This window comes from Nestor notabilis, unplaced genomic scaffold (genome assembly GCF_000696875.1).
Source record: "Nestor notabilis isolate BGI_N333 unplaced genomic scaffold, ASM69687v1 scaffold7438, whole genome shotgun sequence".
Classification (NCBI taxonomy): domain Eukaryota; kingdom Metazoa; phylum Chordata; class Aves; order Psittaciformes; family Psittacidae; genus Nestor; species Nestor notabilis.
Window position 1 is genome coordinate 29,018 of NW_009938674.1, and position 25,833 is coordinate 54,850.

The 25,833-nt window shown below is 42.0% G+C and overlaps 1 protein-coding gene across 1 annotated transcript in view; it reads right to left on the minus strand.

Moving 5' to 3' along the window:
- The window catches only part of SYT16 (synaptotagmin XVI), a 37,469-nt gene extending 14,588 nt beyond the window's left edge, over window positions 1–22,881 (minus strand). Inside the window, exons 1-2 of the mRNA XM_010019456.1 lie at window positions 22,320–22,881; window positions 2,846–3,093 (exon numbers count right to left, since the gene is read on the minus strand). Of these exons, the coding sequence (XP_010017758.1) occupies window positions 2,846–3,093; window positions 22,320–22,881 (810 nt within the window). The remainder of the gene's footprint in view (window positions 1–2,845; window positions 3,094–22,319) is intronic.
- Window positions 22,882–25,833: the final 2,952 nt, after the last annotated feature.

Here is a 25,833-nt window from a genome sequence, read left to right on the forward strand (position 1 = left end):
AGAAGGTGAATTAAGGCCTGTCACTAGTAGTCTGAGTCACCCTCCTCCTCAAACATTTATCTTCTTTCACATTTCAAGTAACACTGCTTTTCAACATAGGAATCTTATTGTTAAGAGTACAGATGACGGGCCAGAGGACTTCTGATGTAATTCCCTTCAGAAGTGTCTAGGGTGGTATGTCTCTCAAACAAGACCTTGGACAAAACTCAGAAATTTTACCTACTTGCTGTCATTCTACTTTTTGAGTGCTCAGATTCACCTGTCATGATGTGCAATGCTCCAGCTTTTCATACGCGCTTAAGATTCATGCACGTGAATACGAAAGTCCTTGTGTGCATATTAGTCATGGAGACCTGCTGTCATATATCTTGCGGAAGTGATGTCCAATGGATAAAAGCACACAGAATTACTTCGTTGCCCATAAAAATGCCTTGCTCTATGAACAGCAGGCTGCAAAGACAGAAATGCAAGGCAGGCCAGCTTGCCTGGAGAGAATGTGATATTATGCAAATGCTAAGTGCTGCTGTGTAGCTGTCAAGTTATTTCTGTCTGGTTGATGAAATAATATCTAAGAAGGAAACGTAACGGGATTGTGCTTGACTCATGTTCCACATGTTCATCCCTCCCCACTTTCATCTGTGCATTTGCTATTGAGGAGATGGAATCAAGGCACATTTAAGAACTGCTGCTAAAATGTGGAGATAACTGTGCCTGCAGCATAACTTTGCTTTCATCAACATGCCTGAGCTGGAGAATGCAAACTCATCATAAACCCACAGGTACAAAGATTGAAGAGCACTTCCCTGCCCCAACAGGGCTGAGTATCTCATCTCCTGGCAGCATGTAGAGTAGACTGAAGATCAGCTATCTGCGTTTTGACAGAACAACTAGAAAGGATCTGGATTTCAAGAAATCTTGATTTGTGCTACTATAGCTGTGGCCGCATCCACTGTAGACAAAACTGCATGAACTGGAGGCAGAGAGAAAGAGAAATGCTAAATTCTGTGGCACTGACCTTTCAGCGTGCAACCAAGCTTTAGAGATCTCATGGGCTGGTCCTTTCAGACTATCTGGGACTCATCCCTGTACAGGTTTTCAGCACACAAAGCTTACAGAAGCCCAATTGTTTTTCTGTGGAAGTCATTAACAGAATTTCCCTCAGCTTTCAGAGCTGAGCTAGGGCTGTCCTTTTATGAACATATTGGTTATACAGACACTTAAACTGGAATACAAGGGAAGTGTGGGTTTTAGGCATGACATCCAGATTTCTTTCTTTCCCTTTTCCCAGCATAGCTGTTGAGAGGTCAAGCCAAGTATACTGACTGATACTATATGTCTAACCCAGTTGTTCAGGACAGCCAATATCCACTTCACTAGGTAAAATAAGTAATTTTCTGCCAGTGAAACCTGAAATAGCAGCTAATTATGGACAAGGCTTAAAATCGTACTTGTGGTTCCACTGCAGGGGCATAAAATTATCATTTTTGTTTCTAAAGAAAGGTCTTTTGAGTGGAGCATAATAGTGCTTGGACACTTCTGGCATGTCAGAACATTTAGTTCCTGCAATAAAGTCTTTCATTAATCCACACAATACCTTTGGAAGAGAACCTACTTGTAGTAGATAAACTGGGACTTAGTCATATCTTCCCCCTGATTCTATAATCAGTCTTTGCATTTTTAAAATGTAGATACCAGGAGCAAAACAAGAGATATATTCCAAAGAAATGCAAGAGGACATTGGAGACATTGTGGCACTTGTGAACCATGGCAATGCACATCAAATGCGGAAAAGGAGAAATGAGCCTCAGAATGGTAGATAAACAGTGCATGTCAGAGGCAAGCAGCAAAGAGAGGGCAGGGCTGCCACTGCACGGAATTCCCATGTGTAGCATAGTATTTTGTGGAACTGGATTGTACAGCAAGCCCAAATCTGTTCAAAACACCTCTTAGGGCTGCAGCATATGCACCAAGGAGCTGTTTTCCATCTCTAACGTGCTGCAGGCAGCTTGCTCTGAGAAAAGGAAACTTTCCCTCAAAGCCTTTTTGCTCAAAGTAAGTATTAATTCCACAGCTGAAGAACATCTTTTAACTCAGGCTGAAGATGTGACCTTTGTGCTGTTCTTTTAATATGTCTGATGCAGGCTGATTTTTTTTCCAGAAATTTAATCTTGTGGTAAAATAATAATGAAACCCCACACATGACACTGAAAAAACAGGAGAGAAAACGGAGATGCTAAGTCATCAAGTGTTTACAATGCCTTAAAATCTGTAATGTTTTCTTGAGTCTTCAAATTAAAGGTGCAGAGCTAAGGGAAAGCAGAGGAGCTCCAGCCTCAGGGAAGGCTCTCTCCTTCCCTGGAAGGATGCCTAGTATCAACGGGGACCAGAGTTTTGGTCACTTGGCTAAGTCATGGGCCACCCCCACCAGCTGCCTCCAGCTTTCCAGATGCTTCCCACTGCCTAAACCATAGAAACCACCTGGAAAGAGGCACAGATCTGACCCATTGACCACACACCATATCCCTAGACATGCACCCTGCACATACAGCCAATATCAAAGCCCTGGGCCACCAAAGACTGCTCTTTGCTAAATGATAGTAAATGCTGTCAGGCAGCTAATGGCTGCAATTTCAATTCAGAGATTTCAGTCAGAAATCAAGCAATAAAACAGAAAAAGGGAAAACACGTAGAGAGGGGCGTATGTTCATGCACACATGCACAGGGAAGTATCATTATCTTATTCTGTGCTGACCAATTTTTCACTTCATTTCTCCTCTAAAATTTTTTGGCCCCCAATACACTTCAAAAGCTTACACTGTGTGTAATACAGGACAATTCAGCATACCTTGGGGCTCCAAGCCAATGAGCTGTCAGTAGCATCATTTACTTCAAAACCCTGGTTGTTATCCATTTCCAAACGTCCTTCTGTGGCTTGCCGCCTAATGCCATCAGCAATACTGGACTCCATCCTAGGCTCTTTACGCTGCCCTCTGCCCCTACTCTCAGTTGTTGTTCTTGAATCAACAGATAAATGGTCATCTTCAAAATAGGATAGGTTGTCTTGGTAACTCAGTTGGCTTAGTCCATCCAGATCTAATAATTTTCAGAAGAAAATAATTTCAGAGCGATTAAAAGAAATTCCTCTCCCTTCACCTCCCAAAATGTGCTTTTCTCTCTTTTCCTTTCTTTTGCACATATGCAAGACAGTTTCTACCTCTGAGTACTGCAGCACTGAACTTACAAAACACCACAGCCTGTATAAATCAGCATTTGATGGAGAGAACATGGCTGCTTCTCGCGCCATCCTGAACTGAGAAACCATCTGCCTTTACTTGAAGAAATTAACCACCAAATGTAATTATCAATTGAGTTTTTGGGATATTGAAGTGCCTTGGGGCTGTCTTGCAGCCCCAAAGCAACCACTTCCATGAAAACACAGGTCAGACAAATAACAGAAAAGCACAGCACAGGCCTGTTGAACAGGTATCAGCAATTTGCTTCTATGCAGGAGGATAAGGAGGAAAGGACAGGATTTAGCATTGCCTCAAGGGGGTTGTGCTGGTGAGGAAAAGAGTTTCGTAACAGGGTGCCACCACAACCCTACCACCCATCCCCGAGAACTTGGGTTGCGCATGACCAGTCCCACAAGCCAACTAGGAATCTCCAAATCCCATACTGGAGCTAAATTGTCCCAAGAGAGACTAAGGGCAGATGTGTTCCCTCATTACCTGTCGGCTTTCATTAATTCCAATTCATCTGATCCTACACACTTCTTCCATGGGCTAAAGTAAGGTTTATCAATGAGAACAAAATAGTTTTCTCTGGTTCAGAGTACAGTATCCTCTTCCCTAAAGAAGTCGCTGTTGTGAACACAGGGCATTTACTTGAAGGTATCAGTGAGATCATTCAGGTTTCTGAGGGAACTGACTGATGTAGTTGCTAAGCTGCTCTCCATCATACTTGAAAAGTCATGGCAGTCAGGCAAAACCCTCCAGTGACCAAAAAAAGGGGAACTTCACACCCATTCTTTAAAAGGATAAAAAGGAGGACCCTGGGAACTACCAGTAAGCATCATCTCTACACCCAGTAGTATCATGGAACAGGTCTTTCCTGGAAGATATGTGCAGGTATATGGATGACAGGAAGGTGACTAGACACAGTCAATATGGCTTCACAGAGGGCAAACCCTACGTGAGTAATCTAGTGGCCACCTGTGATGGAGTGACTGCACTGGTGGATAAGGGAAGAGCAAAAGAGGTCATCTAACTTGACTTCTGTAAGGCCTTTGACAATATCCTTGTCTCTAAATCAGAGAGGTAGCGATTTGACAGATGGAATATTTGATAAATAAGGAGTTGCAGTGAATGGCTCCATTTCCAAACAGAGATCAGTGAAACTGATATCCCTCAGGGGTCCATACTGGAACCAATACTATTCAGTATCTTTATTAATGAGATAGACAGTGGGATTGAGTGCATCCTCAATGAGTTTGCAGATGACATCAAGCTGAGTGGCACACTTGATAGACTTGAGGGAAGGAATGCTGTCCAGAGGTGCTTTGACAGGCAATGAGAAGTGGGCCAATATCAACTTCATGAAGTTCATCAAGGCCAAGTACAAGGTCCTGCACCTGGGTCAGGGCAATACCCAGTATCAGTACAGGCTGAGGGATGAAGGGATTGAGAGCAGCTCTGCAGAAACCTTTGCAGTAAATATGCTGTTTCTGATTCATACCCGCTCCACAAAAAAGAAAAACAGAAAAACAAACAACCAAAATAAAACAAACCAACCAACCAACCAAAAAAAAAAAAAACAACAAACAAACCAAAAAACCTCAAATGAAATACCCTTCCCCTCCCTCCAAAAAAACCTTCAAACACCATCAAAAACCAAAACAACAACAATAAAGGGAATGAGGATTACACTTAGGAAACATTTCCTGCAAGTGTGCAGAAGTCCCTACCCCCCTTGACTACTCTTTCAATTTAACAGCTCAGAGATTAGGAGAGTAACTTTATCCCCTTCTTTTCAACTACGAATGGTCTCACATCCTCCCTCCCAGTAAAACATACCAAACATGGGCACTTCAACAGAGAAGTCTGAGAGCACCTAGCAGCTTTGTCATTATGTGTACTTATTATATATGTAATTATGGTCCTCTTCTGAGACATGGGAGATAATCCTTCAGAAGGAAAAAGGGATCCAAATTCAGATCTCTCTGTGCTCTTCTCACTACCTTCTGAAATGCAAAGCCCACCTCTTCTCCTCCTCATTCTCCCCTGGCAGACCTAGTCCTGAAACTGAGAGCCCTCATTGTCTCACCATTGCCCTGAGCTGAAACTCTTGAGTAAGGGTAGAAAGCAATTTCATTCTTTGGTATTACTCCCATTCTTCTCTACAAAATCAGAAAATAGAAAGAAGTAAACACAAGAACATAAGCAAGAAATAAAATAACAGAAATTCCACAAATTTACTGGGACTGAATGGGTACAGGCGCTCCTTAAGGCATTTAATTAGCAAGCCAACGTCTAATACACATTTTAAACAGTGGGTCATCCATCAAAGCACACACCACACAGCAGGCTTTCAGAACAAAATGCTACTGTAGTAAGAAATTATTCTCACAGAATTGTCTTGTGGTTTTGACTCCAGCTGGGATAATATCTAGATCAATAATAAAGGAATTTACAAAAACTACATTAAAGCCATAAAAGGCTATTCATAACAGGAGAACTCCAGAAATATATTAATAGAGCAAGCCATCTCCCTAAGACTCGGGCACAAAATGTGTTATGAAAGAAAATGTAGTATTCAGGGAAAGGAATGGAAAAGGTGATTCACCAAAACCATTCAGTGAAACAGTCTTTTACTTTAAATTTAAAGTAGTTTGGTAAGAGATGATCACTTACAAATACCAGTATTATAGGATCATTACAGGTAATAACCCAACTATACAGACTAGAACAACTACAGCTCTCCAATTACATCCATTCTAACATTATATTCACAAAAAAAAAATGGTGAAAACAAAAGTTCTTCATGTAAAGGAAAAGGTCAGAGCAGTAAAACGCCTGTAATTTACCTGAGAGATCTTTAAGGAAGAAAATGTCAAATGTCTTATGAATACCTGACATGAATAAACAGCACAGCGTCAGGGATATACATTGAGACAGCATTATCTACCTATTTGAAATTTAGTTAGCCAAAAGTCCCCACAGAGCGATAGCAGTCAATTCTAAAATTAAGGGTAGACAGTACTTTTTATTAAAAGAGTGTGATTTATTTTTTATTTCAGTCCTGCCTCCCAACCTTTCCCTGTTGTGTCACATGTGCCCACAGGCCAGGAAGGAGGCAAGGGGAATACTGAGGAACATAAATTACCAATAAATCAGGAAAGTCTGCATTCAGGGTTGGAGAACTGGCTATGAAGAAACTGAGGAAAGTGATGAGCATCACCTCCAGACAGAATTCTGGAAGGTACTGGCACATGGAAGCATCTACCCAAAGACACAGGAAAGCTCAGCACATCAAACACTGAAAATCAGGCTGGAAAATGTCCCCTCACATTTGCAGGTAAGTGGCCTGGTTAACCTACAGTATCTTTCTTCTTTTTCAGTGATACACAATCTCTCAGTTCTACGAAGCGTTACAATGTGCCAAAGAAATGTCCTGAGAGGCCTCATCACTTCCTAAAACACACTGCCAGAGTTATAAGATGGAGTGTAATAGTTCTTGTTAAATTAACACCACATAGTTCATTGACCAGCAAGAAACACTGAGATAAAGAATTCCATATATGCCTATTACCTGTGCTGACCAAGGCAATGTTTGCTTTGTGGACTGCCGTGAATCACTGTACTTTTACAAGAAAAAGCAAGTCTCTTCTTTGTGATTTTCCAAAATGAAAGAAATTTGGTCCTTTCTTCTAGATTGTATATAAACTGTACATAAACACATGCAGAAAGTTAAGAACTTGCTTAAATATGGATCAGAGGAGGGAAGAATTTCAGTATGGATCTAGGTACTTCTGGACTTGAAATCCCCCTACCTCTCTTCCCAAAAGACAGTAACAGCAGCAGAGATATGAGTCTGTAGAACTGAGGCATATCTGTCGTCAAGCAGCACTAATTCTCTGGCCTGGCTTTTGGTACAGCCCCAGTTCCAAATCACTCTATGGTATCCCAGCACTACGTGCTCCTTCACACTGAATCAAATCAGATGCAGGGAGACCGAGCAGTGTTCCTGCCCCTGGTTATTTTGAGATTAGCCATCAAAAAGTGCTAAAAAACTTCCTAGAAGAGCCTCAAAGGAGCAGAATTATTATCCAATTACAATAAATCTAAACAAAAATGGCTTGTAAATTTTAGGGGTTAAAGAGAAAAAGGATCTTAAATTTCAAGTGACATTTTGCAATCAGGCCAAGATTGTTTAATTTACCACATGCTGGGTAATGCCTGAGAAGACTCCATGTTTCCAGGACTAAAATAGGCTCTTTATTAACAGGGTGATTTGCAGAGAGGCTGTGGGCAGAGCTGGCATTCAAACCATTCAGCTCCCCAAGAGCATCCTCCAAACACTTCCTTCCTGCAGTGAGCACTCCTCTTTCCAAGCTCTATTCAGGTTACTACAGAGATTTTTAAGAGGCAAAAGTTAAATCTAAATGAGTCCAAAGTGCAGACTGTCATGACACTGATAACAGAAACAGAGGGTCAAGGAAAATCTCACGTAAGAACATGATGTGAGAAAACTTTGCCGTATGTCAAGGCTGAGTGGGAGAAAAGCTATTCAGGGCTCTCCGAGATGCTCAACTTCACTGCATGCCTAAATTTGTTACAAAGTTCTGATTCTGTGAGAAAACTACCAGCTATATGAGGAAAAGGTCTGGTAAGAGAACACAAGGAGAAGAGAAGTCTTGGGCAGAGTCCAAAGAAGGTCTGAAAGTGCCATGAGCCCAATCTGGACTTGACATTTTCGAAAGATCCTTCATCCCTCCCACCCAGAAAGGTCCAGATAATATGCTCAGCTGAAACAGTGTTTGATCTACCCTCAGGGCACAACGATGGCTTTATACCCACAAACCTGTCTGTGTTTTGTGATCACGGCACCAGCTAGGGGCCAAAACAGACTCTCACACAAATGGAGTTTTAAGACCAGCAACTGGAGGGTAGCAGGGTGTGGGTTATCCAGGATTTACCCCAACCACTCAGCTTTTCTCCCAAACATCTCTTATCAGGAGCCGTGGGTGTGTGCAACTATTGCTGCACACCCAGTAACAGTGGCTCTACACACCTCGGAAGCCTCTCTGGGCTTGAAGGAGACCTGACATACCCAAGGATTAGTTCATAGACACTTGTTCGTAACGAAGGATCTAATCTTGATCTTAGTGAAGAACGAGGCAGAGTACCAAATGTCTTAGTGGAAGTAAGCTTCAACATCTGGTTTCATCTAATTTCTGAACACCTATTTCAACAATATTAATATTACCTCTGAAAAGAAAAGCAAGAGGAACTCTGCACCATGTTAGGCCAGAAGAAGAGTTCAATGGAGAGCCATCTTAAAAAGATCACTCTGATCAGAGGGTGCAATAAAATCAAGCAATTATATTTCAAAATTCAAACATCCTACTGAACTGAAAACAAAGGGCACTTCCACGACTCTTCCTGCTAATGAACTTCTCCAGATTTTAGAATGTGTTCAGGACAATTTTCTAAGTAGCTATGTTTTTAAATGCATTTCATCTCTGTTTGTATAAAAGAGTCATTACATTAGTCCATATAACATCATAAAAGTCTTCCCTTCTGTGCCATAAATTTTAGTTTCTGTCATTGCCTGACATTTGGCGGATGTGCTGGCAAATGATACAGCATAATTCACTGTTCACCTTGTGTTTGCAAAGCTGTTACAAAAGGAGACATTCAATTCTGCTAAAAGGTTTGCTAAGGAAGTTACTTACATGGCACAGATCAAAAATAATTAGAACAAAGTCCTGCAGTCTTTACTCTGGCAAGACTGGTGATAAAATCCATGAAAATCCCAGTAGATTAGAAGCCAGAATTCAAAAGCCATATACAGTTAACGGAAAGATCTTCATGGACTTCAGCAGGACATGGATTCAGACTCTTCCCCCTAAGCATTTTAGAAATGAGCAGCAGGTAACCAATAAGGAAACCAAGTAAGTGAGAAAGCAAGATTCAGGACTTGTTCTCTACAACAAAAGAACCTCCCCATGTGGAGGCTACAGACCGTAGACTCCAACTTCTTAAATTTTATTTCATGCAAACAGTATCTTTGCATTCAGATACCTATGTACCGTATTCCTCATGTCTGGAGAGCAAATGGATGAATTTGGGTCTATGGTCCATGCCTGCTGGTGTTGCTTTTTCAGATATTTCTGATCAAAAACTTTGTGAGCACGACACAGAGATATCAAACTGCTTAATCACCTAATCATTGCTGCCTGAAGATGCCGTCTGTTCTTCATCCTCCCTGTAACTGTTTACCGGGAAAAAAAAATCACAACTCAGGCTTTAGACTGTCTGATGCCCTTGGCCAAGAAGTCAGACAACACAGCACATTCCTAGCTCTCAGACGGACCTTCCAGGAAGAAAAATGGGACCAAGAGTTTAGGGAGGATTCAGGAACGAACTTGAGAATCACCTGCTTCTTCAAACCTCTGTAAAGTCTGTGAATTTCGTATTGTATCATCAGCAACATTTACATATTATTAGACCTCACCCAACTCTGCATGTGACCCTATTGGTTTTCTGGTAAGGTATTTGACAGAGTAGAACACAAAGTAAGACACAACACAGAGAACCACTTGTAAAATCATTAGCATGTGCAAAGACTAAGTAGTAAGCAAAGTGCTTGAAAACTTTTTCATGCTTCCAGGCCCCTGCAGCTCCTGCTAAGGTGAAGAGGGAACTTCTTTTGTGCAGAAAAAGCAAGTCAGACATAACTTGCTCTGGGTTAATAGCATGAACACATAATTACGGCAGTTGGCTAACAGGCGCTGCTGACTCCATCTGCCAGCAGCAGAGGAACTCAGGAGACCAATGTAAATTATAACCTTTAAAAGTGAAGATACACATTTGAGCACATCCCTGTGAGTGCCCTTCCCCTCCTGCTACAACACGTGCTTTGAATATGAGATGACTGCACCCTCATTAGTGCGTGAATATCTGCCAGATGGGTGAAGGAGGGTTCAATATGTACTATATATACTTGGCCTTGCTTTATCAGGATTAAAATGCAGAGGCATTTGCTGATCTCCCTGCCATCAGCACCAAGGAACCACAACAGCAGGACATCCTGACCCACTGACAGCACAGAGAAGAGAACAGTGGGGACAACGGGCAGTTGGTGTGCACATGCATGTTCATGTGTGAACAAGCCAGCTGTCAAGTGCGGCCGGTGCACTGCCTGCTCTTGAGCATGGAATGTACGACATGGTTGCCAAGACTTGCTTTGATAATGACCATGGCAAACCCAAGCAGCTGAACAAAAGGACACTGCAGACAAATTGGTGGAGGGCAGCTCTCTCAGTGACACTGCCTGGTTTGGGAGGGAAACATGTTTTTCCACCTCAAATCTCACATCAGCCATACAGCTAGAGGCGGGGAAACTGGATCCTGATTTTACAGACTGTGTTGAGTCTATTGAAAATCTGTAGTATAAACTTAATGACAACTGCTGTCGCTGCTCCATAAATTTATCTGCTGCTGCACAGAAGACAGCAGTCAACTCCGTGGGCAGAGGACAAAGCAAGGAAGCTGGCAGCATCAGAGCAAACTGTTCCCACCACCAGCCCAGCAGAAGCTGACTTCTTCCATACTGCCACGTGGGAGGGTTTGACCTGCTGGTCTGATTTGCCAGTTTGACAATAAGCTTGCTGTTCCTTCTAGAAAATTGCTTTCAACTGGAGGAAAAAACTAACAGTTCTTACCTTTTAGACATTAGTTTGTAAATGATCAGTGACCACCTATCATAAAAATTGATTATTTTTATATAAGCTGTTAAAAATATGTTTTTAATAAGTTAAATTTAATTTTCTGAATTTTTTAAGTATTATTTCAAGCTGTAGCAACCCTATAGCCTAAATGTGCAAAAGAGAGCAGAGCCCTTTTTCTGAGACAGAAGAGGAAAGGTGAAGGGACGGAGGGGAGGAGTTTGGTCCAGTTTGATATATTATTGGACATCTGACTTTGATTTTAACTTTACCAATCCCCAAAGTATGACTTCATCACTTGTTATAACACCGGATGCTATTTCTTACTAGCATCGAGGCGAATTAAATGGCGGCACTGGGCAATCTGTATCAAACACTTGATATGTCTGCTGTTGAATCTCTGCCTGAGAAGCAGAGAGCTCCATGTCAACTTAATATTTCTGTATTAATAAAACTAACTTTACCCAGGGGAGAGAAAAACGTTCACCATTCAAATATACAAGTGTCCTGATTAGGAAAGGACAAGGGGGAAACATTTTCTGTATCACCATGGAAACTGAAATAAAGGACCCATAATTACAATCTAAATTCTGGAAAGATAATGAATACATCTTGAGATCTGCAGATGTTGCATAGCATATACATATTTCTAGCAACTTCAACTCAATTACTCCTATGCAGCATCTGGTTTACAAATCAACTTCCCACCACTCATAAGGAGGCATGTGGGATTTTTTTTTTTCCCCAGAGGAGATAGTGGGGGGGGGGAAGGAGGGTGACCTCTTTTTCTTGAAAGATATTTCCAACTACCACTATTTATTCAGAAATTTCAAACACCCAATCAGTCACAAAGTTAGCTTACAGGCATCCAAACACACTAAGCTAAAATGCATAAAATAAAGACTTCAAGAATTCTCAACAGTGTTACTAAGCATAAAGAATAACTTCTCATTTGTTCAATGCTTATCCAAGGAAAAAAAAAAAAAAAAAAAAGAACAAAATACATAGTGTAGGTGTAAAATATAGACGTACCACATGTGTCCTCTCTGCCTGCATGTCAAAAACCCAGCAATAACAAACAACAGTCATTTTGGCTGAACAATGAAAAGTTTGCAAATGCCAAATTTCTGCTTTTCCTATACATTTAATGCTGCCCTTTGGTGCCCACTTTCTTCTTAAAGATTTTGATTCTGTTTCACAGAAGTCAGTGGCAGCTTCAATGGAAGCATCACCAAGCCCCAGAGGAAGCAGAAGCACTATAGAAAAAAAAAAAAAAAGGATTTGACCATATAACCAAAGATGATATCAGTACCTCTGTGCATAATGCATATTCCCGGAGCATCCCAGGAGCACTCCGTGGCATGTTCTTTGCTATTATAGAAGAAGTCACATAGGCCTGGCCTTAAAATTTTCATGATCAGGATGACAGAGAGAAACAGTGATCTGCAACATCTCCATGTGCGGAAACACCCAGAAATGCAAACAGAAAGAAAAGGCCTTTACTTCTAAACAACCGGAAAGGTCTGCTGCAAACAAGGGATTTGTTAAAGCTTCTCTGAAAAACAGAAGGAGCAGTTTGTAAAGGAAACATACAGCAACATACGTGGAGTTGCTACTACCAAGTCCTATGCAACTACAGCTCTGATTTGCACTGTCTTCAATCTGCAATCTTCTTTCTCTTGCTGTCAACAATTTGAACTGAAGTTCAGACTGAAGTACAAGAAACATAACTATCTGATTTACAGTCTTGACTAATGAAAGCACCCTGTAGCATCACAAAAAATCCAAAACATCCAACTAGACCTCAAATGTATTTAAAATTGACGAAGAATCCACTGTGATACAGTAAACCCACACTTCTACACATGCCATTATGGACAAAGACACTGTGCACAGTGACCATGCATCACTGACTAACACAAATGGGTCATACCCTAACAAAGAAAAGGCTGCCTTCAGCTGGGCTTTCTCCTTGCACACAGACTTACGCGCTTTTGTCACTTTCTGGTAGGTATACCAACCAGGGAACCATTTGGTGCCCAGTATTAAAAGTAAGGTACACTGATGAGCATCAAGGGACAGTGTCCTGCTTCTACAACATGTCAATCTCTACCTCTTCGTCTGTTCTCACCCCATGACCAAACCAACGGGGAAGCTCTCAGAGGCAAACACATTTGGGTGTTTCCATGCAATGCAGGGAGAGAGAATCACAACTTGGCAGCTTCCATACCAGGGGAATTTTCCCACAAAAAGAGGAAAAAAAACCCAAGGAAACTAAGAAAGTCAGAGAGTAATTGGAAGCAAGACATTATTTGGCTCTGGCCATCAAGAAGCTATATAGTCAAACAATACAGCAGTCAGAGCAATAAATTCCAATTCCGCACACTGCTGCGCAAAGAAATAGAGAACTGCCCACAGAAAACAGCATGAAAATCAACGTATTTTCCTGTTGCTTTTTTCCTACTCCCAAATTTGGATTTCAAAAACAGGAACATGGGATTCAGCTTCAAACTGACTCTCAGTTTGCCGCTTAAGGTTCTTCCTCAGCTAAAGGAAATGGCAGCCAAGAAGCAGAAGCACAATCATCCTTGATTTTACCAGTCACCTAATTTACATTTTACGCGTGGAGTAAGATTGAGTCAGGCTTCACTTATGCTACTGGGTTTTATTAGCACAGGTCCAGGATTTGTGGAAAAGTGGAAGAAAAAAGAGATTACACACTGTAGGAGACACTGCCAAGCCAGGAAAACCCCTGGTGTGGATGCAGTCACATCCCTTTGTCAGCACAGGTTAGGTTGCTTGAAGAAAACATGCAGCTGCAGAGGCAGAAAACACCTTCTATCAGCAGATGCTGTGTCTGAGCTGGAGACATTGCAAGGTGCAGTGTATGCTCTGGGGTGTGGGGCTGTAAATGCTCATGGACTCGGAAACTGAACAAACTGCTGATCCCAATGGCTGATGAGTTAGAAAACACTGTCTTTTTCTTCCAACAAATATTAACTTTCACTTTTTAAGCATTATATTTAAGACAGTTTTCCTGGTAGCTTTTGTACTACAATGGGTTCCCCATCAATCACCTCTTCTACTTCTTTGCTTGGCTTGGATACACACTTCTCCTTCTAATGCAAGGGAGTCAATTCGAAGATATCTCCACTACATTTAAGGAAGTTTCTCTGAATTGGCACTAGCTTCCTAGACAGGGGAAGTTCAAGTTGGATATAAGGAAGAAGTTCTTTACTGTGAGGGTGGTGAGGCACTGGAACAGGTTGCCCAGAGAAGCAGTAAGTGCTCCATCCCTGGCAATGTTCAAGGCCAGGTTGGATAGACACTGGGGTGACATGGTCTAGAGTGCAGTGTCCCTGCCTATTGCATGGGGGTTGGAACTAGATGACCTTAAGGTGCTTTCCAACCCTAACTATTCTATGATTCTTCTGGAAAATGGCCTTCCACCTAGCAGAAATCAAGCTGGCCAAGGAAATGCTCAGGGAACCCAGAACACTGACTCTTGCTCCTCTTTAAAGCAGAGTGCAGCACTACACTGCACTCACAACCTGCCAGAGCCAGCATATGCATGCTGATTACACACCATTCATAGCACCCAACACTGTAACCACAAGTCTCTGCTGATTAACAAGGTGAAAATCAACTCTCTTGCAAGGATATTTGTTTGGGGTTGCTACCGATAACAACTGCATTGCAACAAGGCAGATATTTATTTTCCCACTGATTTTTCTAATTGAAACTTTCTGTTTGCTACCAGAGGGTTGATTCACCACAGCACCCCTTCACCACTGCTGTAACACCACCGTTTCCATAGCACTCCTGGGAAAATCACAGATTACAGCACCAGCAGTGGGTGAGGATGTGGTGCAACAAGACTCACATGCGTTCAGGATCAAAGCTGTTACACAAAAGGGACAATCCTGTCCTCCTTCCCTTCCCCCTGTTTCAGTTTTAGCAATCATGTGGCCAACTCACTTGATTCAGTAGTAACAGGGAGGGGGCAGGTAACTCTCAGCTGAAGGACCAAGCTGGTCCAGTTCACCACACAGTGGCATATGCTTATGAGGCCAGACTTGGAAAGTAGCACAACTCTGGGTAAGGGCAACACATCTCAGCTGCAGTTTTACATTACCTACTGACAATTGCAAAACTGAAGCCTCAGGCCCAAAGGTTTTATAGCTACATTATTTATGGCAATAAGTCTAGACCTCAAAATTAACCGTGTGAAGCAGAAGTTCAGCAAACCTCAGTGCTCTCATTAATCCAAATTCAGGGCTTTCTCTCCAGCATCACCACTCTCATACTATTTGCTGGAAAATACTCCCACACAGATTATGCTGCTACATATAGACCATATGGGCTCCTCAGCCTGAGGAGAAAAATGCCTCCAAGCACCCAGCTTGTGTGGGCAAGCACTCATGACCAGTGCAGTGAGTTCCCCCTCACATGGATACTGAGCCCTCTAGACAAGGGAGCACCCACCTGCACATCAGAAAACTTTAAGGTAGGGTGGTGAAGCCATGAGAGCATGAGCTATTATCAGGGTCACTGGAAGGGATTTTCTATAGATTTTGCTATGGACTGATTTCAAGTTTAACCTATGTCATTCGTGTTGGCCTACAAATAGATACTGATGAAGCCTCCCTAACAGCATCTGGGGAAACTGCAAGAGAATCGCGCAAACAGCGTACAGAGGTACCTGCAGAGGTACAGACCAACCACACCTTCCTCATTACTTGGAAGACCAACACAGCCCAACAGTACCATCAAGTGTATATAAAACTGCACACTTTTTCCTCCATGTCTGTAATCTTCCTCTCTTCTTTCACTGCAGCCTTTCCCCCCAGTTACTAAAACTTTCAGGAGTCTATGACACCACTCAAAATGATGACTGCTGCCAACAAGTCATTCCAACAGCCAAAAATTAACCAGGCACAAGGAAGTCATATCTTATATGGCAAGAGGTGAGGACAAACGCCAGCTCATTTTTTGGCAGAATGATAGCAACTCATGTAAGCTTACATCTGCAATTCTTGTGCTGTTAAGCAATGCAAAGATGCTAGGAGGAAACAAAGATCAATTATCCATGCTTCCAAAGGTCTTAACGGTCATTCCCTTCTGCAAGCATTTGCCTGCCATCATGGGTTTGCATAAACAGCCTTCTACAAAGTGGGCCAAGTTAGCAACACCAACCAAAAAAAAAAATAAATACAGTAAGTACTACTGTTTGTATCAGCACACAGAAATACTATGCTCCAGCTCTGCACAGAGTGCTGCTAGTATGCCTGCACGTAACCTCCACCACAACACAATGAGATCATTCACACCTGCCTCGCCTGTAGTAGGAGATGGAAGGTGAGGAGGCAGGGTTTCTAGGAGAGAGGCAGCACTTCCCAGATGCTGCCAAGATACTGTTTATCAGTAAATGAAGCCTCTTGAGTCCTAAACAACCTTCCCAGAGGAAGATAGTGTTGCAATTGCCATATGGGGAGTGGGAAGAGGATGCCACTTAGCAAAAGTGGATCAGAAAATACATGCACAAACACACACGCTCACACACACAATTTGTTCTTTAACTGCACTGAATGGTAAAATCCATTTCTTCCTCTCAAATACACCCTTCTCCATACAGCTTATGCAACCCTCTAGATGGCAAGAGCAGATGACAAGTACTCCTGAATACAGCATCCTTCCTCACGCCCCCTAAGGACCTAGACACAAAGAAGCTCAGCCCACCAGACAAGGAAGTTGGTGAAAACACAAACTCCTGATCTCCAGTGAGATTACAAAGATACTGTGTCTAAAATCACTGACTGATAGTGAACAGCAATGTTGACATGCCCAAGACAGAGCCCACAATGGTAGGACCTTTGAAAATTTGTGTTTTGAACCACTCCTCGGTTTCATTCCCTCAGCTGTAAAGCCGATATGCCGCAATCCACCCTCCTTTCAGGGATATTGTGTACTCTCATCAGCACACACTTTGGCACCAGCGATGAAGATCCCTCATAATTTGAAACTTTGAAAAGACAGAATTGCAAAGGAGTACTTTAAATATAAAAAGAAACATACTACCACCTTCACAAGGACAAAAGTCTGTGCACAAGCACTTTCTGAGTGGTTCGGAATTTCCCATAGAGAAAGCATTCAGAGCAAACTCACGTCTGCACTTCACTTCAGAAAGCAGCAGACTCGTACTGCTTTCCTCAGAGAGCAGATGCATATCCCCAGTCACGTTAGCGCTCTCTCTCACTTCAGCAGCCAGGAGTATTTTCTGTGAAGTGCTTTTGTCCGCTGCCTGTCTTTGCTTTCCTTCACTTAGTCCTAGTGGTGCTATTGATTCAGTGTAGCCTCTTTAAATGTCCTGCTTTGAGTACAGGCAGTGATTTTTAGAGGGCTACATTCTGGATAGAACACTGGCTGGCTCCATAGCGAGACAGGGGATAAAATCTATAAACACCTGGGATCTTTACGTGGAAACTGGCCATCTATCTACTTTAGTCTTAGGTTTAAGCAGAAGTTCTATTTATCACACAAGCACCATCTTTTTCTTATGGGTATATTTTGCTATATGGGTTTATAGGACCTCATGAAAACTTCCTTCTTGCCTAGGAATTCCTGACTGTATGAAGGGTCATTTACTGAGGTCAGGAGTGCTCATATACAGCAGAAAGAATAATTTCCTCTACTACAGCAACTACCAGCAAGAAACAGGGACTCCTGTTAAGCTGGAGGCCAAGGTAAGTAAATGCAATAGTGCTTTCTAGTTTTAAAAACTCCCAGAGCATCAGAGGAGGCCTCCCCTTACACATATATTGAGGTTAACTATCTAGCCATCTAGACAAGATTCCTATTAGGACATCGAACTTTGTACTGTTCCAAGGTCAAAAATAATTACTTCAGTGCAACTGAAATGCATTCTTTAGCTAGCACTGAGATTGTCTAAGTGATGGCAAAAAAGATCTCCTAGGACTTCATGCAGTTTAAGTGTAGTGATTACCTATATATTACTCTAGGGTTATGAAAACAATGTCAGATAGCTTGGGAGACTCCAGTCAAAGAGCTCCCCGTGAAAAAAATAGTGCTTCAACTCTGATTCAGAAGACTTAGCTCTGCTGGTGTGCCTGTCCCCATGCATTTTAGAGCAGTGCCTGCTGAATTTGCTAACTTAATGGTCACTTTGACTTTTTGTTTCTGAAGGACATGGTCCCTGAGGAAGAAGTGGACTAAAGCTACTGCATTAATGGCACAATTATTGCTGCTCTTCACCTTTTTTGTTATTATGGTTTTTTGTCTGCAGATTTAGGCTGGGAAGCAGACGGACTGGCCAGCTCTACCCTTCTGCTTGCAGCACGCTACTTTTAGAAGTGTCTTACTGCTCCAGTGCTTTTTTTCAGTTCTTCAGCGAAATGTGTAATGATGGATTTGGCAGCCACAGTCTTGCCAGCCACCCCCAGTCAGCTGAGCAGCAGTGTCTTAGCTGCAGGGGGATGCAAAGGCTGCTTTCTCCCCATTCTGCAGTGGAAGACAGTTTCTCTATCAGAAACACTGAAGTTAGACTATGAAGGAAGGTCTCAAGGAAGCTGCAATAGATAGTTCATCTGTATTTGCAAAATTTACAACTATATGATTTGCAAACAGTGGCAGGGATCTGCATGCATGGAAGCGGCTGCCTTCCCACCACTAACCTCTTAAACCAAGCACCTGGCATTGCAGTATTACCTGCTGAACTATTTTCTCATTTTTAAACTGTGGATCAAAAGCATCCAAAGTGAAAAAATTTTCCCCGAATTTTCTTGAGTCCTTGTCACAACATTATTAGCATCCTTTAAGTACAGACCAGGACTTGGCGGCAGTCGAACCTGCGCCCTGCTGATTATCATGCCTCACAGTGTCTAACAGATGTTTGACTTAAGAACGCAAGAATTTCATTGCTCAAACACTTTATTAGATCCCTAAGCCTAAAACTGGTTTTCAACAATGTGTGTGCTGCTTTGGGGCCTCAGAAAACCCACTTTGGGAACTAGGAAACATTTCCTGGGAGGCAAAATGACATCAAAAACATATTTGATAAAAAGGAGAAGGGATAATGATGGTTTTTAACTATAATGTTATTTTACTTCATCTCAGACGCATGCTGTAAGCTTAAGAGAGGAGGACAAATATTGGATTTTGTTTTGCATCTTTTTTGAAACAAAATTATTCTCATTTAGGGTTGGGTTGTTGTTTTTTTATCCCCTACACCCAATAAACTACATATTGGAATGACCTTGTAACGGGTTTCTGTGGCTCTTTAATCACCAGTGGCTGCTAAATGAAGCATATCTATTTTCTGTTACATTACTATTGGCAACCAGGTCTTCAGTAAGTGCCCAGAAATATTTCCATGGCAACAAAAAGCATTCAGCATTGCTACTGTTTTGTGCCAATCTAGCTTTAAAATATTCTATTGTGGAGAGAAATATGGTACATTAAGTGAAATAAAGTCAAGATGCAATGTTCTGAAAAGAATATAAGGATAAACAGGAAACATGTATTTTGCAGAAATGGGGGTAAAAAATGCCAAATGGAAGGAAAAGTATTCAAAGCTAATATTAATGCTACTGAATGTCTTTACTGAATGTCAGCAAGCCCATATGCTCACTTACATTGACACTTAGGTTTAGGTAACAAAGCTAACAGAAATAAGGATACCTCAAACATCTTCTCTTGATCTTTTTAATCCATGACTGAAATTTTAAGTTGCCAGGATATTACAGTCTCTCTGCATGTCTAGGTTACCATCAGAAGAGTTCACACTCTTGATGTTAGAGAATGAATCTAAAGGAAAAAGAGGAAATAAAGAGTTGAAAAATAAAATACAAAGAGCATGTGTGTGTTTTGGAAGTGAAGGGTCACGTAGAAGAGCAAAACGAGTTCTTCTGCATCAAAGATCTTGTGGAAGACATTTTCAAAACACAGTTCAGCACTTTCTCTCTCATTATACAATGGGAGTTGTATAATTCACTAAAGAACACTGAGTTTTGAGAAAAAAGATATCAGCTCTCAGCCCTCCAACCCTCAAACAGCCAACTTTGAGGCCACTGGATGGCCCTTTGTCCAGTGCATTACAGAGATAAGAAGATAAAGGACTATTTGAGAGCATTTGAAGTAACATTCCCTCTGGTGTAAAAAGTTATGCAATGCCCCCAAAGTGCTTCATGTGGAAGTAGAGAGCTCTAGGAGGCAACAATGTGTGTGGTGGAGAGCTCTCTGTGGCCAGAGAGCCTTCTGGCCCACAGTGGCTCCGGACAGCTTCCTATGAAGGAAAGCCAGTAATATCAACAGAGGGTCGAACAACAAGTTGATCAGTACCTGCTCTCAGCTGTGAGAGAAGTTCAGAGTGACCCTCCCCTTTAGCTGCAGTGATGGGCATCTGTCTGTCACCTATGTGTCTCTCACCAAGAAAATTCATCTCGTCCATCACATGCTCCTAAAGGACCCTCTTTCTCAGATGTCCCTGTCAGCAAGACTGCAAGTAAGAAACTGCACTGACAGCGACAGCAGCCCATTCCTGGCCCCCATTTCCCTGAAAGCTCACTACCTTTTCTCCAATCCGCTGTGAGCCATGGTGCAGCTCAGAGACAGGACAAAGATCTGGAGGTCACCACTGGAATAATGTGTTCCAGCACACGGCTGTTCCCCAGCCCTCTCTGAGGGATATGTCATGAATCTCTTAACAGCCCCTCTTGGGGGTAGCAGCTCTGCAGAAGGCAAAGTTGCGCCCTGGATAGCACTTTTCCAGGACGATCCATGGCCCCACGACCACTTGGAAGGATACTACCATGCCCTGCTCCATGGCATCTGTGCACACACTAGACAAGTAATGCAAGTACACATAGTAAATCCAGCCCTGCAGCAATGACTTGAGGCCTATGAACAAACCCTGTGCCAAGATATCACACAGGCATGCATAGGGGTACCAGAAGGTAGGGGGATATGTACAGGTTAGAGGTTGGGCTCCAAGAGATACAGCTCTGGGGTGCTTAACCTGAGAATTGGCAATCATTCATTTGGAATACGAAACAAGAAGTCCCAGTCTGGGATATAGAACAGCTAGACCAAAATCACTTTTTAATTATTTACTCCCTGGCCATAACAGTGTGAGGAATAGTAATAAAGAAAAGTGCTAATTTTAACATTCATTAAAGAACACCGTCAAGGTTTATACCCTCTCAGTCTGATATTCCTATTAAATACAAAAGCAAACAGGCTGATCTTCCACAGTCTGCACAGAAAAGGCTAAATATGTAAGACTTCCCTAGAAGCCAAGAGCGATGAAAAGCTCTTGGTCATTATAAACCAAGCATTTTCAAGAGCATCTACTGCCTGATTCGGCATAAGGAATTTACATATTTGAATCCAAATTCTGAAGACCCTCAGTGAGTCTAAAGTTCTTCAGCAACTCCAAATTGTAGACTCACTCCCCCCACCCCGTTTCCTCCCTTATCCCCTTTTCTAGGATGTTGCTAACGAGCATCTTTAACATGGTAAGACCCAAGGATGGTGACAGCAGAACTGCACCTTCCTGCTTGTGGTTGCGACATATGTCTCCATCACTCCTCTGCAACCAAGGTAAATTCTAGCCACGTTTACAGCAGTATTTAATGAGTACAAGTCACATGGCTGAAATTCAGTTCTGAACACAATCATCTGAAAAGCTGTTCATGTCACTTTGTGATCAGGAGTCATAGTTAGGCTTATTTAAAACTGAAAATATCAAATTCAGTTCTCCTTCCCCTAATCTCCTGCCTGCTGTCCTCTTCAGTCTTATTTGAAAAGCCTGTGGGGGTGGTGGGAGGGGAGGAAAGCGATTTGGGAGCCTCTCATCCATAAAATCATGAGATATGGCTGGCTTTTTAGTACAGCATTTCACAGCACATGGCACAGTAACATCTTGAGATTCCTGGCACAAAGAAACAAGGTTTGAGATTATATATATCTTTAATAGCAATGACGCAAAGGCAGATGGTTCTCAAAGCAAAGGCTTAAGGCTAAACACTCCCTTTGAAGGGTCCTGCTACCAGAAACAAAATAGAGAGGTGGCAAAATACTCCTTGCTACAGCAACAGGGCCCAATCGCCTTCTAATAAATAGCATTTCATCCTGGAGATTTCCATTTATTTCAATGAGATTAGTCTCATGAACGAAAGAAGAATTGGAAACAAGAGGAAAGGTTAGATTTTTCTTTGGGATTTGGGAAGTTTTGTTTTATCTGTGGGAAACAATGACAACACAGAACATAATGAGCAGATTAGCAACTAAATCAAATCAACACCAGAAAAGTGAAGTCTGGATAATACTGTCAGGGTGCACGCTAGCTGCTTACCTGCAAAACTTGCCTTGCCATTATTACTTTTTAAGGGACTACCCAAGCAGAGGTTGTGCTCATCACCTCCCATCTTCGTGGAGGGCTCACCTTCTTCCTCAACAATGGGAGGAAGCCGATCAAGTGTCTGGAGATCTTCATTTGTCCAGTAGGATCCATTGGCTATCAAAGACCTGGCTATCAAAGAGCTTTCAACACACTGTTCTGGTAAGCTGCTGGTATTTTTAACCTGGTTTTGCCTCTGCTGACCCACGCTGGAGCCATGAGGAAGGTCTTGTGAAGCAAGATCAGGACCTCCAATGTGACCATCTTCTTTAGGATATAAGTATTCCTCATCCCAGAGGTCCAAGTGTTGTTCATCATCCAATTCCTCAGAATAATTCTCATAAACTTCGTTATTCTCCAAGTCTCGGTTCCTCTCTTCTTCTGATTTACGACCCACTCCACTCAAATTCAGCAGTGAAGCAGATATAGAGTCTCCTGCTTGTTGGATAGCTTCATATATTTGAGACATCCAAGATGACAGTGGCTGAAGGAAATTCTGAGCAGCCTCAGAAGCCATGTTTAACACTATGCAAGTATCTGGTGATCAGTTCAGCTTTGCTAGGATGTCACTTGTAATTCAGGGAGCTACAGAATAAGCACCATAAGAGATTATTGTAAATTGCTTGTCCATCAATACCTGTCGACACACTACGTAAGATGTGTAGAACTGAGAGGAGAAATGAAAAAAGCACTTCTACCCACTGAGAATAGCACTAGAAATCCAGAAAAGATGAACAAATTAAACATATTCTTGCAGAGATCTAGAAAGCTTCCATTCAATTGCTAAACCTTACATAAAAATAAAAACATAGAACACTGGAACAGAAGTACCTTTTCTGAAGCACACACATGCTGGTTACAGCTGTTGACAGACCTGAAAAAGAAGTACAAAACAACCTGCAGTCAAATATCTCAAATAATCTCCTGGCCCTGACTTCCACCATTGGCATTAGCATGTCCAGATGGGAAAATTGAAGGGTGGAGAATCTGGTGCGAAGTATGTTTTGATTGATTAAAGTGATAGGCCTAAGGTACGTAGAACCAGCCCACAGCAGACAAGTATGCCAAATGTTTTGCTCCAGAAAGCCTCTGAAGAAGCCCTCTTCACCCACAGAGTAACATAATCCAGACTTGTTTTGTCCTTCACAGAAATTAAAAACAAAACAACCAACCAAACAAAACCCAACTAAACAAACAAGAAAACACACCCTAAAAAACATGAACAAACAAACAAAACCCCACCACCAAACAAAACACAGGAGGTAGAATATTCTATGTATGAAATTACAGGGAACAGAAGCAAGTTAACAAGAGCACTGGAATCATGTAAATATATATTTTCTCAAAATTCATGTAAAGCCTAAATAAAAACATAACTTGCAGGAAGTTAAGGTGACTTTTTTGCCCAATACACGTCTTCCCACATTATCACAAGACAGATATTCTTTTAGGAACCCTGAGAATGAGAAACCTACAAATAGGATGATGGGGTTAGGAAGAAAGAATTAAACAGTTACAGACTTTAGGCTAAAAGACAACTGAAAAGAAGCAAAAAGAAGCTTAAAAAATGAATACCAGTTTCTTGCTGAATTTACTGATCTATGTAGAGTCAAACTATAAAAGGGTAAACACAGTATGAGCAGCAAGAAAATAAACTCAGCAGTAATGTGTATTACCTTGTGAAATGGTCTCCAGAGAAATGCAGTGGGAATCCCCGTTATTTGTACTTCTAAAAGGAGCAGGGACTACGAAGATCCCACCTGCTTGGTGAGCAGCTTTTTTACAGATGAGACTTAAGATGTCTTTACCTTTTGAAACACTTGTGCCAAATAATTTTGTTCAGTGATGCTGACTTAGATACTTCCAACAAGTTTATGATCAGCTTCAGTAAGTACTAAGAATTACAGTCCTAACAAATGCAGTAATATAGGTTACTAAAGACATTTTAAGAGCTGATGGCTGCTACAAACTCCAGGCGTGAGCACATACTGTTCCAATATCTACCTGTCAACTGCCAGCCTCTGGCTCAGCCACTGGGACCTAGGTAACGCTCCCTGCCATGTATTAATTTTTGGCAAAGAACAGACAATGTCATGGCGTAACCTCACATGAGGTGAGCTGTTCCCTTCATCGACTCTCCTCTTTCCAACCCTGCCCTTGGCGAAGCCTCTTTGCTTTCCGCAATTTATTTTCTGAGAGACCTAAAATGATCACACACTCCAAATGACTCATTATTAGCATAATGCAGATTTGTTACTGGTAAATCACATCACCAGAGAAATCACTAGGAGGAGATGGTACTTGTAACAGCAAGATTCTCATAGGCACGGAGGGAGATAAATTTGGGTGGGTAAGTACTGGTTACCAGATACATTTTTAACTTGTCATTTATTTACAGACAACAGCAAATCAATCTCTGATTTCAGATGAAATGAGAACTTCATAACACTCTGCCTCCGTCTCAGCAGCAAGACACATGACAACAGTAGCCCTTGGAGGGATGCAGGCATCCAGAAGTGATAGCTAACCAATGCATTTAAAATATATGGGTGCTAAAATGAAGTGCTGATCTGTTCTAAAAATCAACAGAACATAGACTTGTGATATTTGCACAGGGAATAATTAGCTCCTCTTGTTATTAGATTTCAGAGCTAACACCCAATTGGTCCAACAGAGTCATCCCACTTCTCCCGGATGCTGTGGCTGACTGCACCACAGCTCAGGCAAACATCATGGTCCTGCATAAGAGACTCCGCATTAGGTACTGCAGTCATAAAGATGGAGGGAATTTTTCAAGGTGAGATTTTACTTTAGTCAGGGAATTAAAGCCATGATCTCCAGTCACCTGCATGACTTGGATGTGGCCACACAGCTATCCAAAAAGGCAGATAAGACTCGAAATGCAGCTTTCATATACCTAGTAGTTCACACGATCATCTTGCTATAAGTAGCCTGGGGGAAAACATGACGCATACATACAGATATATACACATCCACAATTCTACCCAAGACCCGGAAATCTGCCTGGCGTGAAGCTGGAGAATGCCAACAAATGGTTTGATTTCAGTTTATAGACAATAGATAGACACTGAAGTATATTTCACCCAAAAAATCTGACCCACTTTGCAATAACACCTGCAACACATCTGTCCAACTTGCAATCCAGCACCTGCATAATCCCTACAGGCAAAAGCAGTGCAATTTCCACAGTACCTGACTGTTAAACCTTTGCTTGGCTGTTCCTCCTGTCCTCTCCCACTTAACAAAGACTCCACAGTCAGTGACATGCTGAACAACTGGAGTTCAACTGAATTATAAATTGCTTATTTTTGGTCTTGCAGCAGATGGATAAAATGTGTAACAAGCTGCAGACAAGTTTAAGCGGGCAGCATTTTTACAAACTCAACAGAGGATCAAAGGGGGCTGAGCTCTGTTACAGGCTTGCTGTTTCCCAGGAGCTCTCTCCCCT